We start from the raw sequence: 23,862 nt of genomic DNA, 5'->3' as shown, positions 1-23,862 counted from the left end.
GCAGAGCTACAATTCTCCTGTAATCCTCCTCCTGGAATCATGAGGTTAGATGATGGGGGCGGGGGGTACCAGGAAGAGAGCATTTGAAGTGAAGGGAAACACCGTCGAGCTTCCACACTGGAACAAAGGACTGCAATGAACACAGGGCAGGAGGCACAGTTAGATCGCAACTCCGTCTTTTCTGTGCAACATCAGGCAGGAACAGGCACAGCAGTACAGTGGGAGGCATTCTTGCAAGCATAACCGAAGCAGAGATCAGAGTAGCAATCCAAGCACATTTACAAGAGGAGGCAGAGAAGGAGGGAGGGCGAGAAGGAGGGATGAGAGAGAGCAGATCTATGAAAGGAGGAGGAGGGGTGTTGCATGCTCACACAGTGTGACAGAGATAGAGCGATGAACGAGGCTAAGACACACAGAGAGAGAGAGGGAGAGAGGGGAGAGCACAGAGCAGAGATGGGGACCGAACGCTGAGACAGAGGTAGTTGGAAGGACTCAGATCTGCAGAACAAACGTGAGGAAAAGGAGGAAGAGAGTGAAGGTGAAGGAGAGCAGGAGGGAGAGAGGCGGGAGGGAGGGGGGTGCAAGATGATGGAGCCCAGAAATAGGTTTCTCAGGACAGCTTTTCATCCCTGCAAGACATGACTCTTGGTGTTGGACTGTGCTGAATTTAGCCAGGGGGACAACACAGGACAACACAGGACAGCAGGTCTGCAGCACATTGACTGGGTTCAGCCTCACTGGATGCAGCAAAGCAGCTGATTTATTACTGAGGGGCTGGGTGGCAGCGTGTTTGAGCGTGTGTCTTGGAGCGCACGTGTGTGTGCATGTGTGTGTATGCAGGTTTTTATGGGTCCTTGTAGCACTCAGAGCTGTGGGAGCGACCATTCCTCCAGTCATGAAATGACATTCAGCAGGCAGGAGCTTTGTGTGCTGGCGTGGATCTGCAGTCCTCAGTAGGAAGTGCGAGAGTGGGGATTCAAAGCTGTCATCGAGTGTAAGTGTGCGTGTGTGTTTACAGTGCCATTTGCTGAGGTGAGCCGAGGAGGATCAGCTATATGTGTTGTGTGTGTGTGTTTAGGTTGGAGTAGCAAGGGTGCAGCAAAGGCAAAGCTTCTACACAATGCAAGGACGATTGCAGGGGAGCACCGATGGCAGTGAGTGCAGCTAAAGTACAAGGAGTGCCCTGGGGGTAAGGTGGAGGACAAAGGCAGGGACAGTAGAAGGAGAGGGGAAGGAGAACAGAGGCAAGTGGAAAACAGAGGGTGATCATGGCTGTCATTCAGTGAGCTATAGCATATGCTGTAGCGCAGAGCGGAGTGGTGCGGCAGGGGGAGGACAAGCATCACTGCACAGGGGAGGGGGAGAAACTACGGGAGAGAGAAGGTGGGGGGAGTGGTGTGTGTGTGGTGGGGAGGCGATCAGCTCAGCACCTCTTCAGCACCTGGAAGAGGAGCAGAGCGGGACAGGCCCAGCAGAAGACACTCATTCATTCACGTGCACAGAGATGAACTGATAAGCGGCCAGGTCAACGTGTAGAGGTCAAAGGGAGCTGAGGTGTGACGGGAGTGGGTGGGTGGTTTGACTGTACTCTCTGCTGGTCCTGAGAGCAAGGCGAGGGAGTTCCCTGGAGGAAAGGGGGGTCAGGTCCCCAAGCCCTGTTTCTTCTGACCGTTCTGCCCCCTCTTCATCGCCATGGGAGAGTGGACGATTTTGGAGAGGCTGCTGGAGGCGGCTGTCCAGCAGCACTCTACTATGATCGGAAGGTAAGACATGGATTTAAGTGCGAAGGTGGTATTTTCTGGTTTTGTGTCCGTGGTTTTATGTCAACTGATGAGCTGGGATTTTTTTCTTTCTTTCTTTTTTTTTTGCACATTACATGCTGTTTTGTATGGATCTGTGGATGGCATCTGTACAGAGACTACCCTTCTCAAGGCTTGTCCCAGTGCTCTCCTCTGTTCCACTATCCCTCACAGTCCTCCCTGCCTTCCCCGTCCTTTCTTCCTCCCTGCTCTCCTCACTCTTATCCTCCACACCCACTATTAGTTAAGGCATAACCTAATTGCACATAGTCAGCAGCAGGCATTACGGTTAAATCAGAGAGGTTCCTATGTTTTTACTAGCTAATAGCCAAGCTATTGATAGACTATGCTTGATGCTGCTGGCCACAGACCAATATGACAGAAGGAGGAGAGGGGACTAGGAGTGAGAGGAGGGGAGAGCAGAGGTGCGGAAGATGAAAGGATGGTGAGCAAGCAGGTGTGGAGGAAGAATCATGGGGGGAGTTAATGACTCTGAACTCTGAGTGATTTTATTTCCTAAAAAAAACAAAAAAGTTAATCCAATTAGTTTTGACCAGCAGACATTGTTATACTTTGCGTGAGAGTGTTTCGTGGCGGAGAGTTGAACAGACGAGCTTTTAGTTTGATTAGCAGTGGAGACATGCCACGGAGACTTGCTGTAAAATTGGTGTGAAATACGTGCCCCACATGCGTGTCCCACATCATCTCTGTGTGATTAATTGATTGCAAAAGTGGAATTTTCCACCCAGTGAACACAATCCAAATGTCCCACTTGGATGCTCATTTGGCAAAGTGAAGAGTCAACATGCTTCAGCCTGTGAAATCTGGATGTATATGTCGGCCATTTAAAAACTGCTTTGCTTTGGTAAAAACAAAAAGTAACAGTGAAGACTGTGATCGCCCTGCTGTGTTCATTAACTCAAACTCAACAAGGACATGGCCTAAACGTCTTTTTGCTTCAGTGGTCTTTTGTGTGAGTGTGTGTGTTTCTTGCCCCGTGTAAGTTAAAGGACTGCAAAATGGCTCATGTGTTCATTGTCTGTGAATAAGCCAACATCCTCCAGTGGCACTGGAACTGCGTCAACGTAACAGAGATGATGTGAGCTACACATTTATACCAAAATTTCAGCTGATCGGCAATTTGAAGCTAAGACAGAGATCCTCCTTCCAACCAAATAATTTCAGTCAACTAATTTCTATATTTTAAAAGTGCATTAACCAACGAATTCATCTGGTCCAGTCCTCATATGGAACAATAACCTGGACGCTGACTTGATTTAAAGATGCATTAAGCAATCTCACAGTCTTGTGAGTCCCTCCCATTGATGGCTTGGGAGTACTGTTGTAGCACTGAGAATCAATATCCCACTTGGAAGCCCTACACAGCTTTCAGCTAGTTGTTTTGGTTTCTTTAAGTGGAAAAACCAAAACAATGCTGGTTCGAATGAATGTGGGCAGTCGCTCCCGGTACCGAAGCTAACTGTCCTGTGTAAAAAAACGCAGAAGAAACTGGTAAGCAAAGTTGGAGATTTAGCAAATGAAAAAAAACAAAAAACAATTATGAGTTGGAAGAGCAAACAAGGGCTAAAACGCCAGTGAATATTGGAATTACATTCAACAGGTGGCCAGATAAAGGAGACCGAAGGGATGTCCGTGTTGCTCTGTTTCTGCTGGATATGTGAGTAGGCAACTGTTTGCTAACATGTTAGCCATAACACCTTGATAAGCTAGATGCTAACTGTTGTGAACTTGTTTTGGAGTCTTTCCGCCCCCTAGTGGTCAAAAATTACTTAATGCAGCTTTAAAATAACAGTTCTGGAAGCTGAATCAGTAAAATCCTGTGAGCACAGGGTACAAAGAACGCTGAAAATTAATCTCTGGATGATTCACGCCACCTACAGATTTTCAGAGGCACAGAAGCAACTCTCAATTTGTCTGCTACCTCTTTCAGAAGTCATAAAGACTATTCTCATGATGCACTTGGTTTTTTCTTATATGCATAGTTTGAGCTATTTGTTGATCATGCACTTCACTGGCTGAACACTAATAAAGGGTATCCTGAATACCAAAGGTGTGTTTAGTAAATCGAGTGGTACAGTTTAGAACAGGGCACTTTTTTGTGTGAGATGTGATAGCGTTTACTATATTTATTTTCTATTATGTGTCAAACTGTCCAAAGACACGTGACATTGGATAGTTAAATGATAGTAAAAAAAAAGCGCATCTCCATCATATAGTAGTATGAAATCCACAGTGAAATGCTTTGTAAATGATCCCCGTGTGTTTGGCTTTCCTCAGAGTGTTTGTCCTACAAGGCTCTTTAGTTGACCCTAGAGCATTAGCTGTAACATTATCTGCTTCCCAGTGGCGGGGTTTCCTCCATTTTTCTTCCATCTGCTATGTAAGCCAAGAAACCTTTGTTTTTGAGTCTCTCTGTACATTATTTGTTAGCATTTTTTGTTTTAGGCCCCCGAACAGCTTCTTATTTTCTCTACGCCGCTTTCGATTTTGTCCCTTTAGTTAGCATGTGTGCAGGATATCTGAAGATGTACAGGAAAACTCACAAGTACCTTGGACAGAGAGGCCGTGGACTAGCTTGTAGCAAGTTATTTTTAAGTGGTGATATTGCTTTTCAACTATAGAAAGGAAAAGAAAACATTAGACATTCCTAGGTTATCTCAGCAGTAAGACAAAAAACAACAACAACAAAAAATGCCTTGACTCCTAAACCTAAGCATGTGTCTGCATGGTCAGGAAATCAGTGACACATAATAATTAAAAGACAGGAATCATGTTTCTGGATGTACCAGCAAGTTGGAGAATTGTTCACCACTGGCACAGTTTTGTGCTGTCAAGGTGCCTCCTAGATTGTTAACGCCAAACCCCACACTAAATTATGTGTGGAGTCAAAATTGTTGCACTGACCTCTATGGGTTGAAAGGTTCAAGTCTGTTGCACCACTGACCACAGCCAACAACCATTGTTGGCTGTGGTCCATTGCACTCGTGAACACAACCGTGATGTAGTGTTGCACTGTTGTGCGTCGTGAAGTCCTGCACTTCACAGGGTGTGGCATGCAGCGACTGGTAGATGGCATCACAAGTAGGATGTTCAGCCTGTGTGTCGTTACTTTGACAACGTTTGCATGTGTTCGCTTGCAGTTTTAATGGATGCGGTTCCAAAGCACAGAACAGTGACGTTTCGACATAAAAGGTCTCCCCTGCATCCAAACTTTGGAACATGGTTGCATGTCAGTCATCTTTTTTTGAGTGCCGACACGAGGATGCAAATCCACTGTGAGACACCGACAGCATTTTCAGATGTTTAGACTGTCTTTTTGAGCTACAATTAAGCTGTTTCTTAATTGTAGGTTTAAGCTAACCTATGCCCTGGCATAGGATAGATAATTAGCTCAGGATTACAGAAGAGTGTTTGAAATAGAAACGGACCAACTCTACACTGTGGCATAGGTTAGCTTAATTATGGTCTTTGATCGAGACAGACAAATTGAGAGTTGCTTCTGTGCCTCTGACTAACCACAGGTGCCTTGCGTATTATGACTCATTCAGTTATTAATGTTGTGTATTGTGAAATTTTCATAAGCTTGACTTCTAACTGCACAATGTACAATGTGTGCATGGATAACCGATGACTGTACTCATGATAACATGGAAATGAAAATCATTGTCAAGGCTGCAGTAATCCACCTCTATCCCAAACCAGTTTTACAGTTATGATAACCCTGAAATCTTTTGCATTAGATAGTATAGTCAGTCTTAGTCTGTTAATTGTAACAAATTAATGACATTTCTGATAAGAATGGAGGTCAGCACACAGACCTGTATATCTATTTTCTGTACCTAATAAAGATTTAACAAAATCTGCACTGAATACGTGATGTTTGTTAGCACTATCCTCTCCAACTTAAACATTCAGGCTCCAAAATTAGGAAAACGAAATTGTTATTTTATTCTTATGCCAATGGCACAGCTCTATTTGTGTACATTTGTGTAAAACATGACACTAGCAGCCTTGATAATGTTTGTGGTTGTTTTCTATGCATATTAACTGACTTCTGGTTACAATTAAAACAATAATTTCATTTTTTGTACATCTACAGCCTTCACAATAAAAATTTTACAGCAGTAATTTACTTTTTGTTTTGTCCTATTCGTAATTCTTGCTGATATACAATCTCATACAAATTAAGTATTTAAGTGGGTGCGATAGACAAATAAATTACATGTCCATATAATACTGCAAACTGAATGTGGAGGCCATGCATCTAACACCTAGGCTCGTCATTTTTCCCAGTCCTTAATCTGTATACAAAAATCACATCATTACAATATATTTTAAAGCACACAACTACAGGCAATAAACTGTTTAATATTCACATACAGTAATACAGTTTGTGTGTGTGTGTGTATGTGTGTGTTTCACATGTGGTGCTCAAACCATTTGCAGATCGCAGGTGTGAATGTTTGTGATGTCTACCGTGACAAAAATGCGTCCGACCGTGTGAAGATCAAGCCTTTGGGTGCGAGATATATAACTTGCCTCTCCTTGACTGCATTGCTGTAGTGAGGTCAGCGCAAAAGATGAGCTGGAAAAAAAAGAGGCAGAGATAATGGAGCACTAGAGTGATCTGAGGAAGATAAAATAATAAAGGTAACCGGATGGATAGAGAGGAGATGATGGGCGCTGTAGAGGCAGAACAAAAAAGCTGCAACGGATGGATGAGGGTGGGGGTGAGACAGAGGGAGGAAGAAAAGTTTTCCCTCTGCAGAGGTTTATCGCTCGGAATCTGTGTCAGAGATCCTTCAACTGAAGTTGCTGGCTGACCCGGCACACAATGTTGACAGCAGTGTTCATGAAGCAGCTCTTTTAAATGTTCAGGTTGATTCTGAGATAAAGTAAATGCAAATGTCACTGTCTATGCTGTTAAAGCCACAAAAGTACATTTCCATAGATTACATTCTGTAAACTGCATTTCAATCAGATTAAGAATTAGTTTAAAAAGTGCTGTTTGCTGTTATTCATTTATGCACTTTTAGATTTCTGCATCTATTTACCCTTTATTTGTTTTTTATTCTGTGATGCAGCTCTAAATGATCCATTATTCATCATCTATCACTCCCCACTTAAGCAGTATAAACCATAAAATCTTAATAAATGCTTCGTGCCTCTTGTTGCACGTTGCAACTGATGTCAAGTCATTCATTAAAAATGTATGCAGAGTTGACCAGCCTTTTAATGCAACAAAGTGGTGTATGAAATACACCTTGTTGCTCTGCAGTGCTGTTTATATGGCTGGAAGAACCTGCACTTAGACAGGCAGCCCGGAATGGTTTGACGTGACCGAACATATCTGGGTTCTTGTTTGTTGGCTTTAAAAGCAAGATGCACTCTTTGCCCCGAAGTTGTTCACTCCTGCAGTTTTCATGGTCATGTTCTTTTCCTAAATGGGTCAGGATATCCACAAGAAGGCGGTACCCTACTTTGAGAAGGGCACCCTAGTTCTCCCAAAATAATCAGAGATGCAGGAATGCTCTGCGTGAATTGAGGACATCATCCCTTCTGACAGAATATACTTCATGTATCATTGATAACCATCTTCCTGGATAAGATTTATTCCACCCGAGAAGGTTTTGTTGCAAAGCAAAACAACGGCGTCCATATTGCAGCATTAGAAAGGATTAGTAATCCATCATCGTTCGCCAAGGAGCAGGACTGTCGTTCAAATTAAAGCATTTTCCTGCACATCTATAGTTGTCATTAGTTTATTTGTGCAGCAGTCCCTGATGTTGAATGAAATTGATTGCACGGTTTGCCACTAGCGCTGAGCTCAGCTTTCACTCAGCGCGGGCTATTATTCATTTCAGCAACACATCAGCGGTGTGTGTAAGAGTTTTATCGGGCATGTAATGTTTCCCCTATGCATAGCCTAAATGTATATTTAATGACTTCCCACATGTAGTGATATTTTCTGATTCGATTCAGACAGGTTTTGTTAAACTTTTATGAATTGTGAGCCTGTTATTAAACACCCAAACTCCCTTAAAGAAAGCATTTTGAAGGTGTTGTTTTTTAAGGTAAAAATGTAGTCCAGGAAAAATGTGCACCAGAGACCGAAGTAATGACTAATGTAAATGCTTATTTCTTTTTCTTTAACATAAACAATGGCTGGTTTAAAAGATGTGAAGTGAAGCATGCATGTATGTGGGCTGCACTGAGATTTTTAAACTATTTGCAGTGTTCTAATTATTCATTGCTTAAAATAAAGACAAACTTTAACTTCCTCTTGGGTAAATCCTGGTGGCAAAGATGTCTAACTAGAAATGTTTGACACCGACAACCTAACAAATCTATGATACTATGATACAATATGTAAAGCTCCAATCTAAAATAAAAAGAATAAATCAGTAAAAAGTAATAAGCAGCCTATTCTACAGGTGGACAGATCAATCCCAATATCGATATTATCTATGCCAACCCTGGTATTGGTATTAGATCTATGCTAGCATGATAGGATCAATGCCTTATTTCTATCCTAAGTTCAGTAGCCCATTGAATTGTGTTATCTATTGTATTCACAGCCTATGGCACGTTTAAACAACAGAAGGTGAAAAGCTGAAAGGCGCGTTTCGTTGTGTTAACTAATTATTGTGGAAATTAAAATTCACAGTTAATTAGTAGTCATTAAAATGTGTTCAGCATTTGTCAAAATGATGATGATTCAACTCATAAATCACGACACCACTGCTCTCCCCTCCATATGCTGTCTTTATAGGTTCAAAGTATCGGTATCAGTATTGGTATCAGCAGTATCGGTCCTGTATTGATCTGGCATCAGCTCGATACCAATGTTTGCAGTATCATACACCACTAGCCTAATCACAAACTTAGCCATCAGCTAGGGAAGGTTTAAAATATGGACAGAGTTAGGACGTGGGCATGGCTGAGTAGGAGAGACATGAAATAAGCGTTCACCTTGCACAGGTGAACGGTGCTATCATGTTATATTGTGGGAAGTCAATTTACAGGAGCCAACCACATTACTAGAGTCTGACTGTCTTTAATGGCACATTGCAGGTTTAGGAAAGAAAACATGCAGTTTGAGGGTCATTAATAACAAATACATTTCCCTCAGTTGAAATAAGAAATTAATACACACATTAGAAGGAAGTTAGGGACATTCATTAATGTGCAGATTGAATCATATTTTACTGTGATACATAATGACAGTACTTACAATAGTAAGCCACTTGATTTGGAAAGTAACCATCATGTTAGTGTGCTCTAACTTTCAGAAAGGACAACTGATTAGAATTTAAATAATCTGCCAGAAAAGCCACGAGGCAGGAAGCTGTTTCACACCGCAACATATGCAAACACAAATATTATAGACAGGTTATTGTATGCAACTCTAAGCCAATGTTTAAATGAACAAAAGCTTGCACGTTGTGATGAACAAAGCATCTGAATTCACAAAGTGTTTATATGGTCTTTCAGTAACTTCTAGTAATTAGCTTGTGATTAGAAGCTTTTACAGCTGTAAACTCCCACTAATATAGATCTGTGTTTGCTGGTTTTATAACTAGCAAGTTATATATCATAAGTGCTTTTCCAACCTTTTTCCATGAGGCTAAAACTCCATTAATACTTTTTACAGAGAAACTTGCTACATACAATTTTACTAAAAGCCTTACAATTAAATCTTTGCAACCCAACACACAATTTAACCAGCGCTGACAAGTAGCAAAGGTTCTGTTTACTGACCTTATGTAGAGGCTACATTTTAGCAGCGGAGATATTTTTATAAAAAAATAACCATTCCAGACATTTACTAAGATTTTATGTGTTTTTTTGCAATTAAACAGTCAGATGAAAAGCCCCTACATAAAAATTAAGGTTCAAATATGCTACTTTAGGAAAACTTGTGAGTGCTGTTTGAAATATTAGGGACAAAAACTTCTAACAATTTGTTACTTTTCAGCACCAGATTTATATGTTTAAGAAGATATCCTCTGAAGACAAACATACAGTGCAACCACATGAGGCAGCTGATTTTTGTCTGCTGCAAGACTTAAAGGTTCTGGCACTAAAACATATTAGAGAGACAGAGCAGAGCTGATGCATTCTGGGAACTATCAAAATTAAAAAGGGGTCTTATGCAACGTCCTGAACAAATACCATTTAAAGTATGAATCCAATTTCCCAGTCTTGCTATTTTGGGTAGGTCTGAAAAAGTCAGGCTCGGTGACGCGGTGATGTTTCCTGTTTTTATCAAGGATAGCTTTGACTACTTGTTATCTAGTTTGGGAGAAACTTGTGTGAAACTTCAGAGCTGCGTAAACTTAGCTGCGCTAACCTGTAATCATCTCTTTTCTCGTCAATATCAAGCATTTCATTAATAAATATATAAAAAAATATCTCCTGTAACTCCTTCATCCTCAGTAACCAGACTTCCATTACAGTGATGCTGAGTCATTTGCCCTGTCAGTCGCCCTTGTGTATTTATTTACCAAAAATGTCAATATTTTTCAATTCAATATCCATTTAATTCAATTTTATTTATACAGCACCAAATAAAAACATTAAAATCGCCTCAAGGGGCTTTATATTGTAAGGTAGACCCTACAATAATACATAAAGAGTAAAAACAATCATATGACCCCCTATGAGCAAGCACTTTGGTGGCAGTGGGAAGGAAAAACTCCCTTTTAACAGGAAGAAACCTCCAGCAGAACCAGGCTCAAGGAGGGGCGGCCATCTGTACAAAAATGTATTACAGGAATAAAATGGGAGACCTGATGTGTGTAAAATCCCATCATTACGCCAAATACTGTACTGTAGGCCAAGATGTCATATAAATGGAATCTTCTGAAATTGTATATTGATGTGATCAGCAAAACGTGCTGGTTCGGGATACACAAAGAAATGCTGATGCCATTTATTTGGTTTTCAAGTTATTTTAGATAGAAACACTTATGCATAATGTTTGCCTCGCTAGCTTGAGTCGAGATGAAAGAGTAATTTTAGATGACATAAAGACAAACGGGATAGAGGAAAGCTGCATCTGGCGTGCTCTGCATTATCATCGCGCATGGTTAGGCCAAGCGATGAGTTAACAGAAACGTTGTGTGTAGGAATTTCTTCCCTCAGCTTTCTTTGAGTGGCGTGAAGTAGTTTGGCATAAAATAAAAATACTCATCATAAACCGTTCTAAGGCATCTTTCTCAAGCGCAGCTGTAATGGTTTTGCTGTGAAGATTGAGATCTCGCTGTTGTCTGTTAGCTGAGGTATAATTGGCACAGATACCTGTAGAGTGTCCCCCAATTAACTTTCCCGTTTCCTCCGTTATTCCTGCAAAACAGCTGGAGGCCATTTCCCTCCGAGATGTTGAATGAGCAAGTGATATAATTACATTTCTGCCCATGTTGACTCTGAGTCGTGGCACAGTGGAAACTAGCAGGATGAAAAAGCTGTTGTGGTTTGAGTCTGACGTCGCTAAACTCGGGCAGATTTTTTAAAACCGTTTCTGTTTCACACTCTAAGTAACGTATTTCAAGACAGCAGGGGTAAGAGAACCACCGCAGCTCAAGTTTAGCTTAAATTACCGTATTCGTCACGCTGACTCGTAGTTGCACTTCAGGCATTCGTGCACATCTGCCGGATATGTGGGCAAGACCTTAAACTATTAAAACACTTTAAGAGAGGAGCAGTGATGAGAGGCGGGTGGATAGAAATGTCTGCACTCTGATAATTAAGCTGTCTAATTTCAAGGCCCGGTAAGGTCTTTATTCATTATGTGCTGCCATCAGCAATCATTGGAGCTTATTATTGAGAGCGTATGGGTGGCAGGAATATTTTTATCCAGGTTTCTTCACAGCTAACTGCACTTATCCAGCGCTTCAGAGGCCAGTCAGTGCACCTTCATATATTAACAGTTACTTTCTTATGTTCACAATCTATGTATGAAAGCAAGTGTAGGTTTTCTGGTGCATTTGTGCTTGTGGGCCTCTGTTCTCCCTGGAGGCTGGCGACAGCAGCTGCTGCATGAATGAACGTGTGTGTGTGTGTGTTAAAGCCTCTGGGAAAGACAGAGCTTGCATGTCCAGCCAACACACCAGCTGATGAGCAGCTAACATTACACTGCACACACAATCTTACAGGTCAATCAGCTGCCTGAGGATCACTTTGAAGGTTAACGCAACAAAATACCACCTCATTATCTTTACTTCCTCCTATTTCTGTGCCTCTAGACATAAACGTTAACATGCCCATGAGCTGCTGTTTGTCTCTGCGCTTTATGAAAATGTCAGCTGTCAGTGATGAAGCCCAAGAAAGCAGATATTAAAAAAGAAGATCCAGACGTGAACACGATCCACAGATGCAGAAGGATTGACTTCTAAATCTTATCAAATCTCCTGGACAGTGGTAGGGATTTAGAAGGTCTCTAAAAATGTAATGATTAGTCTTAGCTTTAACCGGGTCCTCCGGGAAGCAGGATGCTAAATTAGGTGACGAGTGGGGACTGATGTGGGAGACAATTTAGCAGCCATTTAAGAAACTTTTGGTGACAGGAACCATCGTGTAATATGTCGTAATGCCTGAATCTTTTTCATGCCCACTTATATGAATCAACTCTTCAAGTATTTTAATATTCTGCCCCATGGGTTTGAGACACTAAAACTTCTGACATCTTTTTCATTATTCATGATTGTTATTGAATATTCTGCAGGTTCAGGCCTTCGTGCTGTCCCAATCTTCTCCTAGTTACCGTATTGGCTAGTTATGCTGCAGGACTTAAAGCACTGATGTTTGCAGACAACGTTCGGGCGCTGCTTTCTGCTAATGCAGCAATCTGCCCCATGCTGATTATCCCGTTATCCAGCAGTAGAGCAAACACATAAACCACCACACACAAACAAACACACACAGCACTCAATACAGTGAACACCTTGGGATTTTTTTTTAATGACAAAAAAAGCAGAAGCAATGACTGGATTTTTAAATGACTGCAATGCTGCGCTACTTTAAAATTGAACAAACTCTGAGGAGGACAAGAAAACTGCAATCACAAAGTCCTTATCCCTCTATATTTATGTAAAAAAAAAAAAATCCCAGTTTTTCGTTTAGATGGTGGTGACTACAGACAAATACATACTGACCTATGTCGATGTAATGAAAGACTGGTATAGAGCACTATTTAAAAATTTTGTCAACAGATTTGGATTTGGTCCATCACTAAAAAAGCTGTTACAATGATGAACACATGACAGCATAGTGGAAAGTTTGTCGAGATGAACTGATATTACATGTTGCAGTACATCTATGTGGATGCACTCATCGGAAATCACGATGCATGACATTTTAAGAAGAAGAAAAAGCTTCAATCCTCTTACCTTCAGTCTGAGGACAGTCTGAACTAAGAATATTTGAGTTCAACATTAAAAAACATGTCACCCATGAGTCTGTGGCATTACACACAGATGTTTACAGCAGGAAGATTCAGTGGCATTAAGTTGTAATTATGACATAGTAATTATCACTGGGCAGAGAAGCAGCCAATGTCTTTTATTACCTTGATTAGAAAATCAAGGTGGAGTGCAGAAAAGATGCTCTTGAGCCTCTTGCATGGTTTTAAATCAACATCCAGCACTGCAGATTCTCACACTGACACTGACCTAGAGTTAGTCATATATCCTCTATCTTTTAGACAAATATTTGCATACAGACGAGCTGTGTCGACCACAGATCTCCGTCCCTGTGAGCAGAATGCGTCAAATCTTCCTGTGGTGCAGAGAACCATCAATATCATTCATTCAGCCATATCGACTGCTGTCGAACCACTAGTGAGCCCGTACACATCAGGCTAACCGCAAAGGAGCAGATGTTGACAGATGTCTTAATGTGAATGACACACAGGACCAGATTTGAACTTCTGAAAGTCCAAAGATGCGGGGGAGCTTTATTCTGCTGGATTTTTAACCATGATGGAAGTCAGTGTAGCGTGCACGCTGGCAGCTGCTCTGAGCACAGGCGACTGTGAGTCTTTGCCATTTTGCACAAGTCATACACATGGCTGACTCTTCCTCTTTGTGTCTGTGTCCTCGTGCCTGTCTTCTTCGCACAAAAAAACACACACAGGCATGCATTCGCAGGTGGAGCAGCGATAGTCCTGCAGCAAGGCACTGCTCTATTTTAAGTCTGTTTCATGCTAACGCATGTTCCCCTGGTGTACCTCTTACCTTCACCCGTCTTTCCCTTGGCTTCAGCAAATTGCCTCCTCTTTCACATCATTCAAACAAATGTATTTTTTTGACTTGTCGGATATTTCTAACAACTGTAGGCAATTTTTTCCCTCCATACTGGGTGTCTATACAGCCATCCTCTGCAGGTTGCTGTGGTTACTGGTCACTGAAGGTCGGTAGGCATTTTGAGCCCTCATTAAAAGATAAAGTATGGAGTCTCATTTTATAGCAAACAAGTTAGGATGCACGTGCTTATTTAAAATACAACAAAATCCCATTACTTTGGCTATTGTCCTACGTAGCTGCCTTTCACTTCAGGGCCAGCTCCTATCTATCTCTATCCCTTTCCTTCCCGTCTGTGGCCCCCTCTTGTGCTTGGATACAAGAGTGTGTTAAGCAACTGGCTCTTCCACACAGGGAGCATTCACATCCACGGCTGTGGCATAAATACCAGGGAACTCAATGATGTGCAGGCTTTCCTCGCTCATTAGAAAGAGCTGACACTGCAGCCCTAAAGCCAGAGTCCTCCTCCGCAGTGCCCATACTGGATCGACACCATGAAAATAACAGAACAGCTGTACTGCTCTCTAGATCCACCGGTCCCTGGACACAGCTTTCTATAACTGCAGCAAAGCACTAATGATGCTCAATGGGAAGTCCATGCAGTTTTTAGCAAATGCCACCTCCTCGGGAGAGCAGCTCCCTATAGTTGAGGCAACTCGTTCTTTTCTATGTGAGCTCTTTAAATAGCTACACATCTAAAAGCTTTGCAACTGTGACGGTTGTTGCCCCTTAATACGGTGCATGCTTCTTTCCTCACTTGGGAGTCAACAATGAAACAGAAGGAGGTTATTTATACAGCAATATACTATTCAGTTGCTTTGCAACAGAGATATTTTGGTATGTTCGATAAAAGCTAATTAACACTAGGGGAAATATGCTAACATGCGAGACTGATTCTTAAATCAGTGGGTGTCTATTATAGCTGTTGCCATTCAGTTCCATTTCAGTCCAGCTGTGAAAATGAGTGTGAAATCATCTTTATCTTATGATTAGTGACCTGAGGTGCGCATGCTATCTAGAGCACAGCTCCATCATCCCAGGGTATTGTTTATCACGGCAGCTGCTTACAAGCACACAAATACGCGTGCACACGCACACACATGCAAAGTGAATGTAGTGTCACTGTCCCTGTAATTTTCAGAAACGCATATTCAAAAAAATCAAAACCACTATTGTCGACAGCACCTATTCACCATTAACTTTATACCGACTCACTCGTACGGTCATGCCCACATATAATGTTCCTTTGTGGATTTGCTCCTCATTAAATGATGCTGTCTTTCTCCTGTTTCACCACCTTCCCTTCCTGCCCTCTCTCCTTCTGTCTCTGCAGGATCCTGCTGACAGTGGTGGTGATTTTCCGTATCTTAATAGTTGGCATAGTGGGGGAGAAGGTGTATGAGGACGAGCAAATCATGTTCATTTGTAACACCATGCAGCCCGGCTGCAACCAGGCTTGTTATGACAAGGCATTCCCGATCTCGCACATCCGCTACTGGGTTTTTCAGATAATCCTGGTGTGCACGCCAAGCCTGTGCTTCATCACCTATTCTGTCCATCAGTCAGCCAAAGCACGTGATCGAAGCTACTCTCTGCTGCATCCTTACATGGATCACCATGGTCATGGCCACCATGGTCGCCACCATGACCACCACTCTCGTAAGCTTCATGCCCGAAACATCAACGGCATCCTGGTGCACCCCGACAGTAGTAAGGAGGATCATGACTGCTTGGAGGTCAAGGAGATCCCTAACGGACCCCGGGGACTCCCTCCAACTCACAAGAGCTCTAAAGTGCGACGGCAAGAAGGCATCTCCCGTTTCTACGTCATCCAGGTTGTGTTCCGCAATGCGCTCGAGATCGGCTTCTTGGCGGGCCAGTATTTCTTGTACGGCTTCAACGTGCCGGGGATGTTTGAGTGCGATCGCTACCCATGCGTGAAGGAGGTGGAGTGTTACGTGTCCCGTCCCACAGAAAAGACTGTGTTTTTGGTCTTTATGTTTGCAGTTAGTGGCATATGTGTGCTACTTAACCTGGCAGAGCTCAACCACCTTGGCTGGAGGAAGATAAAAACGGCCATCAGAGGGGTGCAGGCCCGGAGAAAGTCCATCTGTGAAGTGCGCAAGAAGGATGTTTCACACATGTCCCAAGCCCCAAACCTGGGCAGGACCCAGTCTAGTGAGTCAGCCTACGTCTGACAGAGGCTTCTCTGCCTGGGGGCTCAAAGACCTTTTAAATATTGGAGAAGAGCTTTTCCCTGGCCGCAGACCACCCATCAGTAGGCACAAAACTGACAACTGCATTATTATTCAGGGGCACAGATGGACTCTGTGTAGTGACGATGAACCATTACTTCACCAAGTAGAGTTTTTGACACTTTGAAACTAAAAAGGTAACTGTGTTGCTGTAACATTGAGAGCTCTGCTCTGCCTAGGTGACACTAGGTGCCTTCACAGAACCCAACTGACAAAACTGAGCAATTACAAATAATATTAATAGACTGTAGGTTTAAAGGTTGTGTGAGGTTGAATTATCTGAAGTTCTTCATTATTTGCCTTTGCTGTAGCTTAGAAATCCTCTCATTTTCCAATTATGTGTGCATATGCAAGAGCTTAAGCGCGTGCATGCATACGCATGTGTGTGGGGGAAAAAAGCCAATCTCTGACTCAAGTCAGGATAATTGAATGCTAAACTAATCTGAGCTACTGAGAGAAAAATAATGTCCACACTGTTAAGACCACACAGTGGACAAACAAGCACCTTTTGAACAACACAAAATGATCAGCACTAAAATGTTTAGTAAACTGGAACACATCATTTATTGTATCAGACTCTTTTCCTAAAAATTTCTCACAAATCTCCATATTCTTCACCGCATTAGGTGCCAAACAGACTGCAGACTCACATCACCTGAGAGCTTCTGCTCAAAATAGGACACAGGGTGCACTGAAGATGAGGTAGATTACTTTCCAACACTGTGTCAATGCACCACAATGCTCCCAGTGCCTGCAAGGCACTGTTTACGTTCACACACAAAAAAGAAAAAAAAATCAAGTAAAGTGTGCCAGTGTTTGCACTTTGGCTTGTAAAATGTTATTGCTGTTGAAAGCTTATGAATGGAATTACACACTTTAAACAGGAAAAGTATTGTAGTCACAAATATTTTAACATGTAACCTCAAGCTTTTTTTCACAAGCTGATTTGGTGCCATATTTCAAAGTTACTGTACATAGATGAAATGTTATAATTACACTTAGTGTTTTCACTATGCGGTAGAGATAGGCTGTACTTGGGTGGGGGAATAGGGGCTTGGTTGGTTATGAAAATTAATCATAGATTGCCAGCTTTAATGAGATGTATTAATAATGTGCTCTTTGTAATGCCTTTACCCTCTGATGGAGACTGTATGTTCCAAGAAGTAACTTCCCTCTATGGACTCTGAAAAAGGCATGTAACTGAAGCATTATTAGAATGGATAGATTATGAGATGTAACTTTAAAAAGAGACTGTTTAATTTATTTGCATCCTGCTCCTGTGAAATGTAATACTCAGCATGCATGAAGATGAAAACTATAAAGAGATATGAGCATAGAATCTCATTATGGGAATAATGAAAGCAAATACCTGAAAGGCGCCACAACTGCAGCAATAACAATAATAATAATAATAATATATAGTATGTGACAAAAAATATGTGAATAAATCATTATGCAGTGATTTTGGCTGTGCTTTGTTTAACAAAGATGTGATAATTACTATGCATTGTTGCCTTTCTACTTACGTTGTGTGGTGTTAGCTGATAACAGTCATGCAGGTACACCATGCAAAAAGGAATTTCACTGGAACACTACATCAGCATATGTTTATTGCTATTACTACTGCTAATGCGGTGCAGTGTAGGTTCAAGCGTAAAGAATGGTGAGTTTCAAAAGTCTTCATTTAGAATACATGGACGAAAGTAGGGGGCCGGTGTTCTGACAAAACACCCTACCTATCGAGCTGTCCTAGATGTTGTTACTGCGCATGCGCACAACTCAAAACGCCCATGTTTTTGGTGTTAATAGTACACGCCTATTATTTGATCCTACCCGGATCTTGTGCGTGTGAAAAATGGTTAGTATTATATGTTTTACTTCTTTATTACAGTTGATACTTGTTTTCTGTAAGCTGTTGTCAATTTGTTAACTTTTCAAGCTAAGTTACGTTTTGTTTTGTTTTTTTCAAAAATACTGCAATTTGGAGTCTCAATTGAAGTCATATTTCAAGTCTTGATTTATTACTTCTAAGTTTCTGTAAACTGGCATACAGCGTAAACCTTGTCAATTAATTTTAGTCCTCCTGCAGTTGGTGGACACCACGCTCCGCTGTTAGCACGTTTTGATAAGTGTGATTTGGCTATCAGAAAGTCATACCTATAGATATGTACGATGGAGGCATAAACCATCTAAGGTAGTATATTCTAATGAGGTAACACGCATTGATAGACATGACTATAAAGTTACGCTACGGTAGGATGTTTTGACAAAGTAGGATGTTTTGTCAGAACACCGGCTACACGTTACACCTACAGGAGCTGCTCGGTCATGGAAACCAGTGCCACGAAGCTCCCGGTACACAATTTCTGTGCTTACGTTAATGCCACAGGAGGTTTCTCTGCAGTTACTGAGTCAGCAGAGCATTGGCGACTTTTATGGACTATACACTTCAGCAGTCTCCGACCCCAAACTATATGTGGTCTCCCACTTTTTGGGTAAGTTACTATGGTTACTATACACTTTGCAATAATACCACTTACAGCTTATCATGAAATATCCAGAAGGGTTTAAATTTGATTTCTTGTGACTAAATGTTTAAACATCACCTTTCTTGCTAGCTGTTGTCATAAATGCTAGTTAGTTAAATGTGTTATTCCTATTTTATAAATGTTCAGCGACATTTAGAATGTGATTTGACTAATGAAAATGTAATTAGGGGTTTTATATGAGGATTTTCTGTCTTTTAGACTAGTTGACTAGTCCATTTCTTTTTTCTGTTTAAATAAGTAGAAAATCAACCGCCAGAAACATTGCCAGTATCATTGGTGGCATCCTATTACAGTATTACAAGTTCTTCTGAATGACCCAAGTGTTGGTAAAGACTAACTGCACGGCTTGGTGCTTGATTTTTATACACCCATAGCAAGGGACTGAAAACACCAGAATTTAAAGGTTAGGAGGTGTGGGCCTATACTTCTGTCCATAAAGTGTACTGTAAGTGAAACTAAACAAAAACTGCATTAGCAGTGTAGTTAAAGCAAAACAGAAACTTACATGCGTGTAGAATAAGTAGCTGTCTGTGGTGGTTGAAGCTGACTTTCCAGAGGGAGCTGCTTCTGTATTCATTGCTGTTCCTGCTGCTGGCTGGATGTCTGAAATAAAAATCTTAAATAACATAATATGACTTGTTGTGCTACCAAATGTCTAAAACATAAAGCTATTATTATTTGTTATGTATTTGAAATTAGATAAAAACGCAAAACTAAAACCCCATTTAAATATCTTTTATCAAATACATTGTAAGAAGCTGCCAAAAAATAATCTTGTTAGCATCAATTCCTGTGATACAGCCTTCAGACTTCCTTTAAAAGTAAACCCGCCTTTACTTTTAAACATATATATATCATTAGCATTATTTATATGTTGAAACCACAGATATGAAAAGATTTTATTGACATATAGCCCTGTAACCTCGTAATGAGGCTACATCTGCTAGCATAATCAGCGTTACACTGACGCTAACATTAGCATGACTGTCACAGCAGCTGCACATTTAGCAACTTCTTTATCAATAGTTCAACTAAACTTTCACACATAAATTTACCCAAAATAGTGGTGCGCTACAAAAAGACAGAGATCATAGGATATTGTGTCAATAATAAGTTACTACTAATAAAGTAAAGGTTTAGAAGAACTAATTTGGTAAGCTAGTAAGTTCCATTTCTAGCTGCACACATGACATTGCGATACAACATTAAATGTTCTGTAGCTTCATGCTGTGTGGATTACATAGGTGCTGTAAATCCATCATGTTGTGCTTTCAGCTGCATAGACTCAAAACCTGCTTTAACATTCATTATTCAGCACGGAGAAATGATACATGTTTGAGAGATACATCAGTGCACTCTCTGGGTTTCTGTTGATAAATAATACATATTTAATCTGTTCACTTGCACAATATAAGACTCCCGAGTGAAGCAAATTTACCACATTACAAAGTGAGAACTTCCCATTGTGGTTTTTCTCTTTTACTCTCACTGATTTCATATTTTGATGCTAAAAAAATATCATTTTAAGATTTTTCTCATAGTCCTGCTTTTGTGTGCTAGGATTGTTGTGAGTCATCAATAAGGTACTAAATAGGATGTGATCATTTCAATAATGACCATGGTTACTGAGGCAGAGAAAAGAGAGGTGGTGGTGCTGGGAAGGAGGGGGGAAGTAAACCTTTTAGTGTTATTAAAGCTTAAGCAGTGCAGACGGCATGTGGCTACATCCTGGGAAATACCACAAGAGAGTCAAGGGGGAAGGAGAGGAGTGGTAATAAAGCTGATTGTCTGATAGGATGTAAAGTAATGAAACTTGGTGGTTATTCATTCACTTAAAGGTCAAAGTGTGTCTTTATTGACATGTGGATAGCTGTGATTGACTCTCCGTTGTGACCAATATACCTCTGCATCAACAAGCACCCAACATTCACAGGCACACGCATATGCACAGACCATAATAAATATCTAAACAAAGGCCTTGCTGAGGATGTAACCAGACTGGTTGCTGTGGTGACATGAGGGCAGTAACGATGTTAAACACCACAGAGACTGCAGCAGTGAAGGGCAGAAACAGCACTGCACCGCATCTCCTGCAGTAGCCACACAGTAGCACGTCAATACTTAAGACTCATGATGAAAAGTTAGAAACACATTGCGCTGTGTTTCATTCTGCAGCATTGCAGCAGCAGCAGCAGCACACAAGCATAAGATAAATAACAGGTCAGGCACCTGAGCTATTTCTAATTAAAGTGATATGTAAAGAACTTAAACTTACCATGTGAACCTCTAAGAATCTGTGTTTAATTTATGATACTATCTACTTAATAGAAGCTAAGAATATTACCATATTTTGTATTTCATGTTCTCTTAATACTGCTGTAAAATAAAGCTGTCTCAATGCCCACATACTGTACCAGCACATTTATACTATAGCACTGCAGTCCATTTAGTAGAGCACAGCCACATACACTCAAGGAGTTCACCAACTGTCTCCCGTGAATTAAAGCATGAATTAACAGCACTGGTTGCACTTTAAGTTAACTTAGAAAGTTATTTCATATTTAGTTTATAATTAACTGTTAACAAAACAATGAACTGAGAATTACTAATTTGATTGATCATTTGTTTATAAACTACTGAATATTATAAATGCACATATTCCTTAAATAAAAAACTCATTATAAAATGTAAATACAATGAAATACTGTACAGTGCATTTGCACTTGGATGATTAATATGAAGGTGAAATTGCTAATATTGTAACCAGTGTATAAATACACATGAGTAGTGGCAACGGCATCAAAACAAGGCAGAATCTGAAGAAAATTAACACTCAGTCAGACAATGTACAACAATATGGCCCAGACAACAAATCCATAAAATTACAACATGAAAATCCACAGTACCAAAAATCCTCAACAACTTAAAAATATAAAAACATACAGCATTAAAGATAACAAATGTGAGTGAATATTCACCCACTGTTTACTTTTGTGTGGACTAGCTGTTTGATTATGTTTAATTTAGGTGAAATTACAGCATTAACAGTGCACCTTAAAAGCATTGACGCTTAAAGCCGTCTGGTCTGTAAAAATAGGAAGCGGAGGGAGGGACGGGGGAGGCGTCTTTATAAGAAGCATCGATACGTAACGAGCCGGGAGTGAAATTTGTCTTGTTACTGCTGTTCTGATGTGTCATCACGCTGATGCCACAGGACACCTTGTGAGAAGCTCAGATGCCAGCAGCAATGTCATAACACAGTGTGAAAAATAATACGAGAGCCAATTAGAGTGTAATTATTGTTGTTTCTTATCAGCTGGGACAAATAAAATATTAAAATATAATAACCAGTTCAATTAAACTCTATAAGGAAATTAGTTTTTAATACACAAGCTAAAAACAGAGTAACAATGGTTAAACCTTAACAATCTTTAGTAAACATTGTTAATGTATCTCCTATCAGATGTTTCTTATTCGAGTCACCACAGCACATATATATATGTTTTTAATATATTCACTGTCCATTCTCTGACCATGTACAACTATTCAACTGTGCCTCTTTAACTTCCAACTTTCCAATTTAAATCACAATTTATTAAAGTTTAATTAGCTGAAGCTGAAGCTTACACACTGACTTTATTAAACCTATCCTACTGACAGTAACTTATTTTTCTTAGCTTAAGTTGAATAAACAAAACAACCCCCAACAGGGTGTACCCCGCCTCTCACCCTATGTAGCTGGAATAGCCTCCATCCCCCCTGGATAAGGAAAAGCAGAAGAGAATGGATGAATAGATGGAAAACATCAGTAGAACATAATAAATATTAATACAGTTGAATGAAAAATGAACAAACCAACACTGCCTGGCAATAAAAAAATAAAATTGAGTGCGACCAGTTTGCGGCGGTGATCGAGGTGCATTCCACACGTTAACGCACTTTTCAGCATCTTCACCCTGATCCACTGGGAGAAGCTGAGCTCCTTGACTTCAGTCACTCTCTCTGCAGACTGCTGCCCTGCAGTATTATGACTCAGATGATGTATTTCTTATGCTTTCTAGACACGCCACCACTCATCAGTTTCACTTGTACTCATATCTGTTTCAGATTAGGCTAGCTTTTTGTGTTGTCCAGCTTGAAAGTGAGGTGTTCGTCGCATATACTTCATCATTCTTTTGATTATCAGTATAATGGTTACATTAGACCTCTCGGCACATGGCTTTTTAGTGGCTACACGAGGCACCATCTGTGTCACTTCTTTATTTGTCTTTGTTTATTTCAGCAAAACCAGATCTGACTTATGTGGGTATCTTACCTCCTCTTGGCTGTAGATTTTACTGTAAGCACATCATCAGATTATTGCTGTGCTTTTGTGACCACACAGATCTCTGTGTGAGTCTCTCAGTGCGACCCCTGGAGAATCCAATCAAGTGTAGCAATGTTTCTGGTCATGTCAGCCTTTAATTGACCTTACCACCACTGTAAATGGATATATATTCAGAAAATAGACGTATTTTTTCCTCCTCTGTGCAATCATACCAATCCTTTCACAGAAATCCATCAGCGTCTTCCCATCAAATGCCCTTCTGCTCTGTGACCCACTTTCCACAGCTGATCCGCTGTTATAGTGGTGATAAGGCAGCAGTAAGATGGGAAATCATTTCATTATGCCTCTCCTGTGTTCCTTTGATATTTCCCTCACTGCCCACTCACTAATTCATAAAGATGAAATTAGAGTTGGCTTATTCTTCTCTGGAGCCTGTTCCTTGTCTAGTCTCCTGTCTTGGATCATCAATTTGTGTCAGTCTCTATTCTGCTCTCTGCAAGTGACTCGGTTGCCTTTTGAGATATCCCTGCTTGGCACAGTGTCTCTCCTCATCCTCTCTCTCTGTCTCCATCTGGTCCATCTCCACCTGACTCATTCCTATTTTTTCTC

The 23,862-nt window shown here is 40.9% G+C and overlaps 1 protein-coding gene across 2 annotated transcripts; it reads left to right on the top strand.

The window, feature by feature from the left end:
- The first annotated feature begins 386 nt into the window (after window positions 1-386).
- On the top strand, window positions 387-17,801 carry LOC102193199 (gap junction delta-2 protein-like). 2 transcript variants are annotated; one of them, XM_005735602.1, is made up of 3 exons: window positions 387-1,763; window positions 3,421-3,477; window positions 15,456-17,801. In XM_005735602.1, the coding sequence occupies exons 1-3, from the start codon at window positions 1,693-1,695 to the stop codon at window positions 16,318-16,320; spliced, it is 993 nt and encodes a 330-aa protein (XP_005735659.1). In that variant the 5' UTR covers window positions 387-1,692; the 3' UTR covers window positions 16,321-17,801. The 2 variants fall into 2 exon arrangements, with proteins under 2 accessions (XP_005735659.1, XP_005735660.1); XM_005735603.1 differs by lacking the exon at window positions 3,421-3,477.
- Window positions 17,802-23,862: the final 6,061 nt, after the last annotated feature.

This window comes from Pundamilia nyererei, unplaced genomic scaffold, assembly GCF_000239375.1.
Source record: "Pundamilia nyererei isolate P.nyererei 1_Seehausen unplaced genomic scaffold, PunNye1.0 scaffold00064, whole genome shotgun sequence".
In the NCBI taxonomy this organism is placed as follows: Eukaryota; Metazoa; Chordata; class Actinopteri; order Cichliformes; family Cichlidae; genus Pundamilia; species Pundamilia nyererei.
Note: the sequence above shows the minus strand (reverse complement) of the source record. Positions and strands in the feature narration are given on the sequence as shown.

Excerpts from the sequence above, each read along its gene's own strand:
- LOC102193199 (XM_005735602.1), top strand. The coding sequence starts at position 1,693 with ATGGGAGAGTGGACGATTTTGGAGAGGCTGCTGGAGGCGGCTGTCCAG. Across the intron at positions 1,764-3,420 it reads CACTCTACTATGATCGGAAG|GTGGCCAGATAAAGGAGACC; the intron begins GTAAGACATGGA and ends TACATTCAACAG. Across the intron at positions 3,478-15,455 it reads GCTCTGTTTCTGCTGGATAT|GATCCTGCTGACAGTGGTGG; the intron begins GTGAGTAGGCAA and ends CTGTCTCTGCAG.